The 13,091-nt window shown below is 37.7% G+C and overlaps 1 protein-coding gene across 2 annotated transcripts; it reads left to right on the top strand.

Annotated features, from left to right (window-relative positions):
* Positions 1–587: 587 nt before the first annotated feature.
* On the top strand, positions 588–4,431 carry LOC311041180 (uncharacterized protein). 2 transcript variants are annotated; one of them, XM_084051707.1, is made up of 6 exons: positions 588–934; positions 1,089–1,406; positions 1,867–1,981; positions 2,597–2,636; positions 3,210–3,248; positions 3,632–4,431. In XM_084051707.1, the coding sequence occupies exons 1-6, from the start codon at positions 838–840 to the stop codon at positions 3,767–3,769; spliced, it is 747 nt and encodes a 248-aa protein (XP_083907833.1). In that variant the 5' UTR covers positions 588–837; the 3' UTR covers positions 3,770–4,431. The 2 variants fall into 2 exon arrangements, 1 of the variants encoding a protein (XP_083907833.1); XR_014600363.1 differs by lacking the exon at positions 3,210–3,248.
* Positions 4,432–13,091: the final 8,660 nt, after the last annotated feature.

Genomic DNA, 13,091 nt, shown 5'->3' with positions numbered 1-13,091 from the left:
TTGCACCGATTTGCACTCCTCGTCTGCCTCTGATTATATTTTGATGTCCATAGTGTATGATTTGATGTGTATTGTGTACGGAAGGAAATCAATAAAAACTGCGTAAGAACTGTCACACATTTTTCACAATGAACAGCAACACTGGCACTCATTGTACACCACTTTAACCCTGGGGTCCCTGTTGTGGGTATTTCATAGGCAAAAATGTTCTAATATTTCAATATTTTCAAAAATAACTGATCTACATGCTCACAACTCGTCGCAATGGTACGTGTTGTGAGCTTGTAGATCGCCTATTTTTGTTACTTGTCGTGTGACAAAGTACAGTATATAAGTTATAAGTGGTTAAGGTGTGGTTAAACCGCATTGCTGTGCTTGAGCTAAACTACATTTTCATTTCCCTAAGAAATTCTACTATCCACATCTCAATATATCAGAGACAACAATGTGAAAGTTTTAAAAGATCTTGTATTCTGACTGAACTAAGCTCAGTTCAGATAATATTGGGCTACTTTTTGTTCATAAGCAAAATGGTTTATTCAACTCAAATTGTAACATGTGCAACGTGCAAAGTGAAACCCACAGAATGACCTCCCAGCAATGATGCAAAAAACAGAAGCACTTCCTCATTATATTATCACTGTGTTTCTGCGGTATCTCATGCGTCCGTGAAGTTTCATGCTTTAGTCACATGGATTGCATAGGGAACTATTATTGAATGTGGTAGGCGAGTGTGGGGGAGATGTTGATCTTTTGATCAACATGTTGATCTTTTTCAATACCACATATGCTGCAAGCTACGTTACAGTTCTTGTGTAGCTCAGAGCGGAGGAAGGCATGGTGCATTCGCGTTTGTCCTTGGTCAGCAAGTCTGCATGGAAAATGCTATTTGTTTTTCTCCTGCAGTTGTGGACTTTGTGCACTGCCACAGAAGGTACGGTAACAATTGGTTTTTACAACACAGTTTTTGCAATTCATATTTAACATTCTACACATTCATTTCAGTGGACTTTGTTGTCAAAAGGAGAAAATGTGATGATTATGTATCTGAATAGAATATAGACTCACTCATTTTCTATCGCTTGCAGTGTCTCTCGTGAAAATCATTGGCGAAGAACCAGATGTCACTCAAATATGTGACAATCAAACAGTTGATGTCATCTTGATGATAAGATGTAGTATCACAACAAGGAGTGGAGGACAAGTATGTCAACTGGGGTATAACTTTGAGACTGGCAATAAGACTGACAGTTCTTGTGACTTCAGGATCACACTGTTGAAACAGAATGAGAAAATGTTTCTACAACTCAACAAATTAACACCAGCAGATAGTGGAAGCTATAACTGTGAGTGTACATTCAATGGAGGAACACATTTTGTCCAACTCAACGTTACTGTGAACAACGGTAAGTAATTTTGTTTTTGTGGGAGGTGATTTATGTTGTACATTCATAAACGTTTTTGCTTTTTTGTTTTTACATGTAAGTTAATGTAAGTGATTTGATGTTTATCCCAGAGCACCAGTATCAAATTCTCATGAAGGTTTGGATCATTTCAAGGGTCTTGGATTGTCCATGAATGATGACCCGGTTTATAGGTCTTCATAAATATTGGTGTGATATGTGTTTAACAGTACCCACTGTGTATTGTAGACTGCAGCTAACAAGGCCAACTTAACCATAATAGTGATTACAGCTCACCTGAGCAAACTATTAACATGTTCACTGACTGAACATCTGCTGGTCTGTTATGATCCTAGCTCATGTTGCCACATTATGAAACCTGAGGCAGGGTAAGGGATCTGTTTGTCACCGTGACACCTTGGCTTGACGATAATTTAGTTTACAAATGTCTTTTCCTTCACAGGCACAGAAGAGCATGCAGTGGACAATACTACCCCCACCCCCATGTACATTCTTATAGCACTGACAAGCATCACTGTCATCATCATTGGAATTTCAGTTACCTTTGCTATCCATCGGTGAGAGTATTATATTCAACAAAAACATTAGATAGTGAATTATATATTCTATATGTTCAGTAGGAATAATGTTATTACAACAGCATTGGAGCTTTTCATTCTGATTTGCATTTTACTATATTCTCTAAAGTGATTACCAAAAGGCCATATTGAAAAACAAGTATCTTGTTCATCATACAGTACATAAAACCAAAACAGAAGATACAAAGACGCTGTTATTTTGCCATCAAGCCTTATACTGTACCAGCTGTCCTTGTATTTGAATTCATTTCATTCAACCATTTTGTCAGAGTAAGGTTCATTTTAATACAAATAGCAATTATCTTAATGTGTCTTATTGAAGCTCAAGGCTGTTTCACACAATTCAGAGCATGGTAAAACTCCAGTAAAACAGCAAAAGAAACATAAATTGTTTGTAGGTAAATGAAGATGAAAAATAAATGTGTAGAAACTATATACATATCAAGCAAGTTTTGATCAAATCAGAGATACACAGTTCACACTTTTTGCTGTGAAATGTCACTTCCTGCTGTGGTTGTGAAAATAGATTAGATCTGTGTGCTTCAAAATGCTCTGTACTGAAGATGGCCAAAATGCCTTTTTTTTGTCCAACAGAAAAAAAAGTAAAACAATACAGAGCCTGTACCAGAATGTGGTAATGTATAGAACTTTTAAACTATATGTGTGTGTATATGTATGATGAACTGATTGATTTATACTCTTTATACTGATTGACTATACTGTGTGTGTGTGTGTGTGTGTGTGTATGTGTGTGTGTGTGTGTGTGTGTGTGTGTGTGTGTGTGTGTGTGTGTGTGTGTGTGTGTGTGTGTGTGTGTGTGTGTGTGTGTGTGTGTGTGTGTGTGTGTGTGTGTGTGTGTGTGTGTGTGTGTGTGTGTGTGTGTGTGTGCGTCCTTGAGCCATATGGCATGTACGTATGAATGCATACATACTGTATGTATTATATACTGATATTAATTATCACATGGGTTCCTTTATGCCTGGATAAACACCAGTGTCTCCTCAGCGATACATTCTATCAAACCACCCACAGCAATGTTTGGTGGCCAAGTTTTATCCATGTTTCACATGGCAAGTCCCTTCAGTGGTGATCAGTGTGTGATGGTACTTATTGCCATATTATCCCTATAGGGAAGATACAGCAGCTGAACAATCATCCCTAGCTTATCACCCTCTCAGCCCTTTTATTCCTGTATTCTCCATTTCAGAGAATGGGGAAAGGTTCAGCCGGTTGGGATGACCCACAGGTAGTTACGTCAGCAGTTTTTCTGGAATTATAATATAATAATTACTGGAAAGTGACACATTGTTCACAAGAAAGAGGCCTTAGTGGATCACCCTCCCCTCTCTCTCTGTTGACTTGATGCTGAATTGTAACTTCCTAAATTTCATTTCAGTGGTTACATTTTGTCATGTAGCATGTGTTTGCGTGTAAGCCATGTAAATACATACATTATTTACACTTTTACTCTCTACATATGAGTACATAAAGACTGTCGTTATAGCAAAGATAGTAGCCTAATATATATATATATCATAGAGAGGGGTGGGGTCACAGTTGTCTGGCCCTTGCCTGAAGAGAGGTCTCAGATGTTCTGACCTCTAATAAGTATTTTCTGTGTCTTTACAGATGGCAGCGGATATTGAGCCTTACGGCATTTTCACACAGACAAACAACATCCTTTATTCAAGCAGCCTCAGACAGACAAACGACATGCTTTATTCAACTGTCCAAGCTCATACCGCCCAAACCTCAATTAGCTGTTAACCAGAAATCACACAACAATATTTAGTTTTGTGCAGTGTCCTAAGACTTATACTTTAGCAGTATCTATACATTAACCACTTAAACCCTATAGACTTGGTCAACTGGACTTGAGTTGGCTCTATACTTGGACTGCTTTGTTCTGTCTACACCAAATCTCTTCACCAAAAAAAGGCAATCTACAAGCTGACGACGCGTAGATCGTCTATTTTTGGCTAACGTTCCCCCCAGAATATGGATGCTGGGGATCAAGTGGTTAAAGATGCACTTTTAGCTGCTTGGGTCTTGAAACTGAAGACACTTTACTGTCACATGCTGTAGTTTTGAGGCCTGGCCACAAGATGGCATCTTCTGCTTTGTGATGAATATTTCAACTGATGTTTTGCTACTTGATGGCTACATTTACAAGACACCTTACAATCATTGGTTATCCCAATTGAATAGCACTGTGAAAAACATTAACGTATAGTTTCCACATAATCTTTGCATTAGCCAGTGATTTTTCTCCTGGTCAATACATTCATTTGGAGCTAGTGGTATCATCCTTCATCTTAGTATTGTATTTGTTATGAATGTTGATAGATTTAATTTGGAACACAGGAAATGTAACCTGCAGTCTATTATGCACAATACGAATCTGAATCAGTTAATGTATATACTGTAAATAAATTAATTGCTAAAACAAATTGCATTTTTGACTCCTTTTGAAAGAATGTGTGGTTCATTATAGCTCCAAGGACATGTCAGCAAGAAAAACACGAGGTAATGCATCAAATGCATAGCAATACTAGTCTAGGATCATAGGTAAACCAAGAACCTATCATCGGTCTAAACAGTATAATATAATATATCTATAATCGGTACATTGAAACTATACACACTATAGGATGCCAGGTCTTCAAATGAACCTGACATCTGTCTACATAACATGATATCTAAATGACATTTTAGCCTTTGCATAAGCCTACAAGGTCGTCAAGGCTAGGGCAAGTGTTACGGTAAGTGATACAGGCTAGGGTAGAGTCTGAAGAGGTGAGTGTACAGATAATGTACCATCATAACTCATTCTTCCATCATAGTTAACACATAACCCCCCTTCATCCTGTTTCCTGTATCATTACACCCACATCTGTCAAAATAAAGTAAACAAAACAGGTCCTAATAGCAGTGTGGCTTCCCTGTGCAATATGTATGGATATTGCAAGTTAAGTTACTAAATGCCTAGAAAATCATATTTTATAAGCAAAGTGTTACTATGGTGACTGAACTCACAAAATAGTATTGTGTGCTTCTTTTTTGTACATAGCGGAAATACACCAGTTTTGTGGTCCCCCACCCCCAACCTCTACATTTTCAGTAAGACCACTTCCTAGTGGCATTTTATTTCATGATCAGAACAACCTGGTGAAGTTATCTTGAACTGCTGGTCATGACTGGAAACTGTTTCAAACTTATGATATTCTTTTTTGGTTTTCAAATTTTGCTTGTAGATATAGTATATCACGCCACTGAAGGTAAGACATCTGTAAAGTCTGTTATCTAACAAATGACATGTTAACATTGATAGGCCATTGCTACATCAACTTCCTCATGCAGAACATCTTTCTACAGACAATATTTTATATCCTCAAGACTTAAGTCTTAATTGAGGTAAAGCATTTACAACTTGTTAAGTGATGTTATTTGAATTGTTTAAACTCACTAAAATATATTTTCTAATGCAGTGTCCCTTGTGAAAACCATTGGTGAAGAATCAGATGTCACTTCAATATGTGACAATCGCACAGTTGATGTCATCGTGATGATAAGATGTATTGTCAAAACAGCACGGACTGGAGGAAAAGAATGTCAACTGCTGTATCACTTTGATAATGGCACTGACAATTTTTGTGACTCCAGAATCACCCTAAAACAGAATGAGACAATGTTTTTGCAGCTCAACAAATTAACACCAGCAGATAGTGGAAGCTATAACTGCGAGTGTACATTCAATGGAGGAACACATGTTGTCCAACTCAACGTTACTGTGAACAGTAAGTCATTTTGTTTAGATTTATTTTGGTATTTTCCTGACCGAAATTGGAGAGGTGTCATTCATGTTGTATACATTCATTAACAGCCTTGTTAACATTGTAATATAATGTGACTGATTTAATGTTCATCCCAGAGCATTGCCATTAGATAAGTATGAAAAATGTGGATGATTCCTAGAGTCTTGGCCATCAATGATTCCCCAGTTTATAGGTCTTTATTCATATGGCGGTCCAGACTCCAGTCTGATACTGATACAACAGCATTTACTGATCACCTGTGCAAACTATTGACATGTTCACTGAACTGAACACCTGACGGTCTGTTATGATCCTAGATTCCTAGCTCATGTGTTGTAACACGTGAAAAACTGAAGCAGGATAAGGGATCTGCACAGTAAGGATGAGTAACAGTGACACCATGGCATGACAATAATGTATTTTCCTTCACAGTCACAGATGAGCTGGAGCATACAGTGGACAATGTTTCCCCTACCAAGATGATGCACATTCTTACAGCAGTGATAAGCATCACTGTCATCATCATTGGAATTGCAGTTACCTTGGTTATCATGCAAAGAAAAAACATCCATCGGTGAGTTTTATATTTCAGCAAGAACGCTGGATAGTGAATCATGAATTACAGTAAATATATTCTATAGTAGGAATAATGGCACTACAGTAAAATAGCATTGCCGCTTTTATTTCTGTTTTGCAGCTTTACTACTATTACTACTACTACTACTAAGCTAATTTACAAAAAGCCATATTGGATAACAACAATTATGTGATGTTCTTCATTAATTAGCTTTAAAAAAAGAAGATAACTAAATGCTATTATAATGCTGACTAGTACTTTCATACCGTAGCAGTATCACACTAACTCTGTGTTCTTTTCTATGAAATTGAAGTACAAACCTAGATGTCTCTGTCTCATACATCACAACAGCAGCTCTTCGTTATAAAGTGAACAGTGTATGAACTTTTTTCCCATACTTTTCAACAACATAAGCCAGCGCTATCAGCTTTGTCATCCACATCAAATTAAGTAAACAATTTAAACATGCATTTTCATAGGACCAAGACACATACACTGCTCTCCAGCACCCAGACAATGATCTCTACCAGACTGTCCAGTCAGGACCCTGTCGTTCATCCCGCCAATAGAACCATGATGATTGGCTGATCCGAAGACCAGGAAATGTGTGAAAGAGAGACCAATGTTTCTCGACTCTTGCGAAATGTGAATGGAAGTTGAATAAATAACGGGAAAGCATTCTCCTCTTTTTGTTTTGTGTGTAGACAGAAAGTCAATGGTTGTACAAGGAATGGGAGAGACCTACGTGGTCTGAGACAGGTCTTCTTAACACAATATATACTTTTTTGTATGACTGTGTAGTGCACCAACAATCCCTGATTTTCTGTGCACAATGCTGTTGTAAGAGCAAGTATAAATTAGGCTTTAACAAGCTCTGTCCACAGCAGTACACTGGTCTTCTTTACTGCACGTCAGCTCACAAGCTGGAGGCTATTGGGGACCGCATCGCTTCTCTGTTGCACGTGTCAACTCGTAGGGCAGGTACTTCCAAGATGTTATTGAAAATTGAGAAGATGAGCCTGTGATGTAGTAGTGTATAATTCTGTACGTGCCACACACCGTCTTTAATGAGTTTTTACGTTACTCATCTTTACTGTGTGTGAGAATGACGACCAAAAAGATTATTTTTTGCCTAATGTTCCCCCCAGAATATGGATGCTGGGGTGGTTCTTGAAACTGAAGACACTTTGCTGTCACATTCTGTTGTAGTTTTGAGATCTGGCCACAGGTGGCATGTTCTGCTTTGGGATTAATATTTCAACTGATGTTTTGCTACTTGATGGCTACATTTAGAAGACATCTAAAAAAGCAACTATTTTCAGGCCAAGTACGTTCATTTGGAGGGTCCTTGTTTGAGATTGAACCACTAAACAACATGAGTTAACAAGCAAATAAGCAACTGTTAGAAACAAGCCCAAATAAGCAACTACACTTTACAATTAAAGCCCAAAAAAACGCAACCCGTAATATTTACAAGCAACTTTACAGAAAAACAAGCCCACAGTCGCTTACAATAAGCAGAAATGGCTCTGAATTCCCGGAAATGGGAATTTGGGACTGCACTCCTGCACTCACTGCTGCAGGCCAGGGCAGGCAGAGTGAGGGAAATTCTGGGGAAATCCTCCCTGAATCATTCATAAGAAAGTATGTATCTTTTGGGGCGGGGCGTGTCTTTGAACATATAGGCGAGCTCGGAGTTCCTTCATTCACAACAGTACCAACAGTGTCAGGGAATAACCAAGAACAATCTCTCCATCATGATGATCAGCATCGTGAAATCAGCCGGCATAGGCTTTCTCATCTGCCTGCTTGCTCTTCATCATGTAGAAGGTAATGTGGCTTAATAGCCTACTGAAATATTTATAGCTAATATTTTCTAATCAAGTCGCTTGAATACCAGCCATGTGGTTAGATTGAATTGATTACAATGAATTTAGCAATTTTGTCATTTATTTTTCTATAGAAAAACAAAATCAGGTTTTATGTAATCATGGTTTGGACCATGCTTCATTAATGCTTGTATACAGCCAGTATGAAGTGAAAAGACTTGTGCCATGTTATACTGATGCCAGTATAATACTGTACAGTGAATAGACTTATGGGTTATGTTATGTAATAAACTTCCCTGATGTGATCTAAGTTAATAGGTTAATTATATCCACAGTGATGCAGATGTGAAAATAGAAAACACAGTTGGAGACTTAGAAAATACCTAACCATAAAATAAATCACTCTTTTCTTTAACTATTTTGTATACACCATACTATTTTTTTAAATCCATCATAGAATATATTTTGTTCTATGTGTAGTGAGTCATTGTGGCCTGTGTCACTCTCAAAGCCTTATTTGTTAAGCCACCACAATGACTGATTTTACAGTATATATAACAAACAGATACATTTTTAAAGTTCACATTTGCTAACAATATTGTACTTGAAGTAAAGCTTTTCCAACTTGTTAAGTAATGTCATTTGAATTTTTTTAACTCACTAAAATATATTTTCTAATGCAGTGTCTCTTGTGAAAACCATTGGTGAAGAACCAGATGTCACTTCAATATGTGACAATCAAACAATTGATGTCATCATGATGATAAGATGTACTGTCACAACAGTACGGACTGGAGGAAAAGAATGTCTACTGCTGTATAAATTTGATGATGTTACTGAAAGTTCTTGTGACTCCAGGATCACCCTAAAACAGAATGAGACAATGTTTTTGCAACTCAACAAATTAACACCAGCAGATAATGGAAGCTATAACTGCGAGTGTACATTCAATGGAGGAACACATTTTGTCAAACTCAACGTTACTGTGAACAGTAAGTAATTTTGTTTTGATTTAATTTGATTGGAGGAACGGATTTAGTCCAACTCAATGCCAACAGTAGCCTAGTTTAGATTTATTTTGGTATTTTCCTGACCCAAGTTGGAGTGGTGTCATTTATGTTGTATACATTCATTAACAGCCTTGTTAACATTGTAATATAATGTGACTGATTTAATGTTCATCCCAGAGCATTGCCATTAAATAAGTATGAACATTTTGGATGATTCCTATTTCCTAGAGTGTTGGCCATCAATGATTCCCCAGGTCTTTAATTCATAAATATTGGTGGTCCCAGACTACAGTGGGAGGTGATTTATGTTGTACATTTATTAACTTTTTTCTTTACATTGTAAGATAATGTCACTGATTTAATGTTTACCCCAGAGCTCAAGCATCAAATCCGAGTGAAAAGGGTCTTGGGTTGTCCAAGAATGATGACCCGGTTTATAGGTCTTCATAAATATTGGTGTGATATTTGTTTAACAGTACCCACGGTGCATTGTAGACTGCAGTTACAAGAACAACCTATTGGCCAAACTATTAACATGTTTACTGATTGTAAACCAGATGTCAATGATGAACCAGATGTCACTCCAATATGTGCCAATCAAACAATCAAAGTTGGATAAGTAACAGTGACACTTTGGCATGACATTAATTGGTTTAAATTTCCTTCACAGTCACAGATGTGCTGGAGCATACAGTGGGCAATGTTTCCCCTACCAAGATGATGCACATTCTTACAGCAGTGATAATCATCACTGTCATCATCATTGGAATTGCAGTTACCTTGGCTATCATGCAAAGAAAAAACATCCATCGTGAGTTTTATATTTAAAAAAGAACGCTGGATAGTGAATCGATTATACAGTAAATATATTCTATAGTAGGAATAATGGCACTACAGTACAATAGCATTGCCGCTTTTATTTCTGTTTTGCAGCTTTACTATAATTTCTAAGCTAATTTACAAAAGGCCATATTGGAAAACAACGATGTTCTTCATTAATTAGCTTTAAAAAAAGAAGATAACTAAATGCTATTATGACGCTGACTAGTACTTTTCTGTAGCAGTATCACACTAACTCTGTGTTCTTTTCAATGAAATAGAAGTACAAACCCAGATGTCTCTGTCTCATCCATCACAGCAGCAACTCTTCATTATAAAGTGAACAGTGTATGAACTTTTTTTTCCCCTACTTTTCAACAACATAAGCTAGTAGTCTGTGCCATCAGCTTTGTCATCCACATCCAATTAAGTAAACAATTTAAACATGCATTTTCATATAGGACCAAGAGGACCAAGACACATACACTGCCCTCCAGCACTCAGACAATGACCAGACAGTCCAGTCAGGACTCTGCCTGCCAATAGAGCCATGATGATTGGCTGTGTGAAAGAGAGACCAATGTTTATCGACTCAGTGGAAAGTAACACAGTAGGCCTACATGAAAATCTCAGGATATTGTAAAGGATGCATATTTTATATGCATATATAGGAATATAACAAAATATGAATGCAAGATGAATACATAACGGGAAAGCATTCTACTCTTTTTGTTTTGTGTGTAGACAGAGGGCCAATAGGCTCTGGTTGTACAAGGTATGGGAGAGAAGATTTCTGGTTTGATTCGTTCCCACACCAGCAGGCATAGCCTATGTGGTCTGAGAGGTCTTAAAACAAATATATACTTTGTTGTGTACAAAGTACACTGTGTCGAGTGCCAACAATAGCAGATTTACTGTGCACAATGCTGTTGTAAGAGGAAGTATAAAATTGGCTTTAACAAGCTCTGTCCACAGCAGTACCCTGGTCTTTTTTACGGCACGTCAGCTCACAACCCAAGCTGGAGGCTATTGTTTACCGCATCGCTTCTCTGTTACACGTGTCAACTCACAGGTACGGCAGGTTCTTCCCAGATGTGATTGAAAATAGTGAAGATGAGCCTGTGATGTACGGGTAGTGTAAAATTCTGTACGTGCCACACACACACACGTCCCCCCTCTTTACTGAGTTTTTACATTACTCTCATCTTTACTGTGTGTGAGAATGACGACCAAAATAATCCTAATGTTCCCCTCAAAATATGGATGCTGGGGATCAAATGGTTAGAGATGCACATCTAGCTGCTTGGGTCTTGAAACTGAAGACACTTTGCTGTCACATTATGTTGTAGTTTTGAGATCTGGCCACAAGGTGCCATCTTCTACTTTGTGATGAATATTTCAACTGAGCTACTTGACAGCTACATTAGAAGGGTTGTTTAATTTTTGTTTTTGGATGCCAGATGTTATGTATATGTATGATTGCTATGTGATGTCTTTTTGCTCTGTTTTTGTTTGTTGATTTGTTGTAGACATTTACTACAAATGCCATATTGTTGTGTTATATACCTGAAAATGCCAATAAATATATTGTTAAAAAAAAAAAAAAGAAGGGTTATCCCAATTGAATAGCACAGTGAAAAGCATTAACTGATATTTTCCATGCAATTTCTCCTCAATACATTCATTTGGAGCTAGTGGTACCATCCTTCATCTTCATCTTAGTATTGGAATGTTGTTAGTTATGAATGTTGATAGATTTAATTTGGAACACAGGACGTGTAACCTGCAGTCTGTTATGCACAATATGAATCTGAATCAGTTAACGTTTATACTGTAAATAAATGAATTGCTAAAATAAAGTGTTTTTGTCTCCTTTTAAGAATAAAGAATGTGTGGATGTGTGGTTCATTATAGCTCCAAGGACATGTCACACAATGAAGCAAACAAAACAGGTTCTAATAACAGTGTGGCTTCTCTGTGCAATATGTATGGATATTAACAAAAGAACAACTATTCTACTATGTCTAGAAATTGATATTTATTAGCAAGGTTTTACCATGATAACTGGACTCTACGCAGGTTAGTCACAGGTTAGTCACACATGAACCAGTTGCAGCTCAGGAGGCAGATGCATGTGTCATCCCTTGTTTTGAGTCTGCTGTCACTCCTCAAATCAAGGACAGTCCGGTGGGAGGTTCTGGCTGTGTAAACATAGGCCAACAGACTAGTGAGCCCCTGACTAATAATGGTCTGACTGTGTCCTGAACAAAGTCTGGGAGTCAATTCTTGTTCACTATTTGTGTTTTGACTTTGTTTGTGCAGTCTGTCGTAGTTAGTTTGCTCAGTTTTACAAGTTTTGTGGCCAATGTTCTTGTTGGTGGCCGTGTTACATTCCACGTTGTTTGGGTTTTTGTGTACTCCCTCTCTCTCGCTCTCTCTATCCTTCTCTGCAGGCACTTCAAGTCACCATCACATCATTGTCTGCTGTCAATCAACCATTACCAGGTCCCCTTCCCATTTCTTGGTCCTGCCTCTGACTCCACCTCCATCCAATTTCAACCTCAGCTCATCACTTACTCATTCATTAAACCTGTCAGTTTGTAGCCATGTGCCTGTAACCTTGTGCTTTGATTATCCAAAGCACCTTTGAATCTTTAGTATTTGTTATCCTACTTTGTAACGTGTATATGCCCTGCCTTGCAGGTAAGACAGAGGCCTCTATAAGGTAAGGGGTGGTTGCCACTTCTGTATTTCTGAACCTTGATTAGAGTAATTAGGTAGGCAGGCTTTTGGTTTCATATCTAGTCAGTCAGTCTGTGTTTGTTTTCCCAAGCTGCTTTGTTTGTTATTTTGGCAACATCCATGTCCTGAGCTGGTTGTGGCTTGTTTTTCTTTATGCCCTGTGCAGTTTGTCAATGTCTGGTGCATATTGTAAATATTGATCCATATACTAAGCAGAACATTGTTGCCCTTTAAAACCTTGTGTGTGGTCAGCATGGTAAATGTATTTAACCTTAAAATGTTTGTTACAAACTCTCC

This window comes from Gymnoscopelus microlampas (genome assembly GCF_963454915.1).
Source record: "Gymnoscopelus microlampas genome assembly, chromosome: 24".
Taxonomy (NCBI): Eukaryota; Metazoa; Chordata; class Actinopteri; order Myctophiformes; family Myctophidae; genus Gymnoscopelus; species Gymnoscopelus microlampas.
Note: the sequence above shows the minus strand (reverse complement) of the source record. Positions and strands in the feature narration are given on the sequence as shown.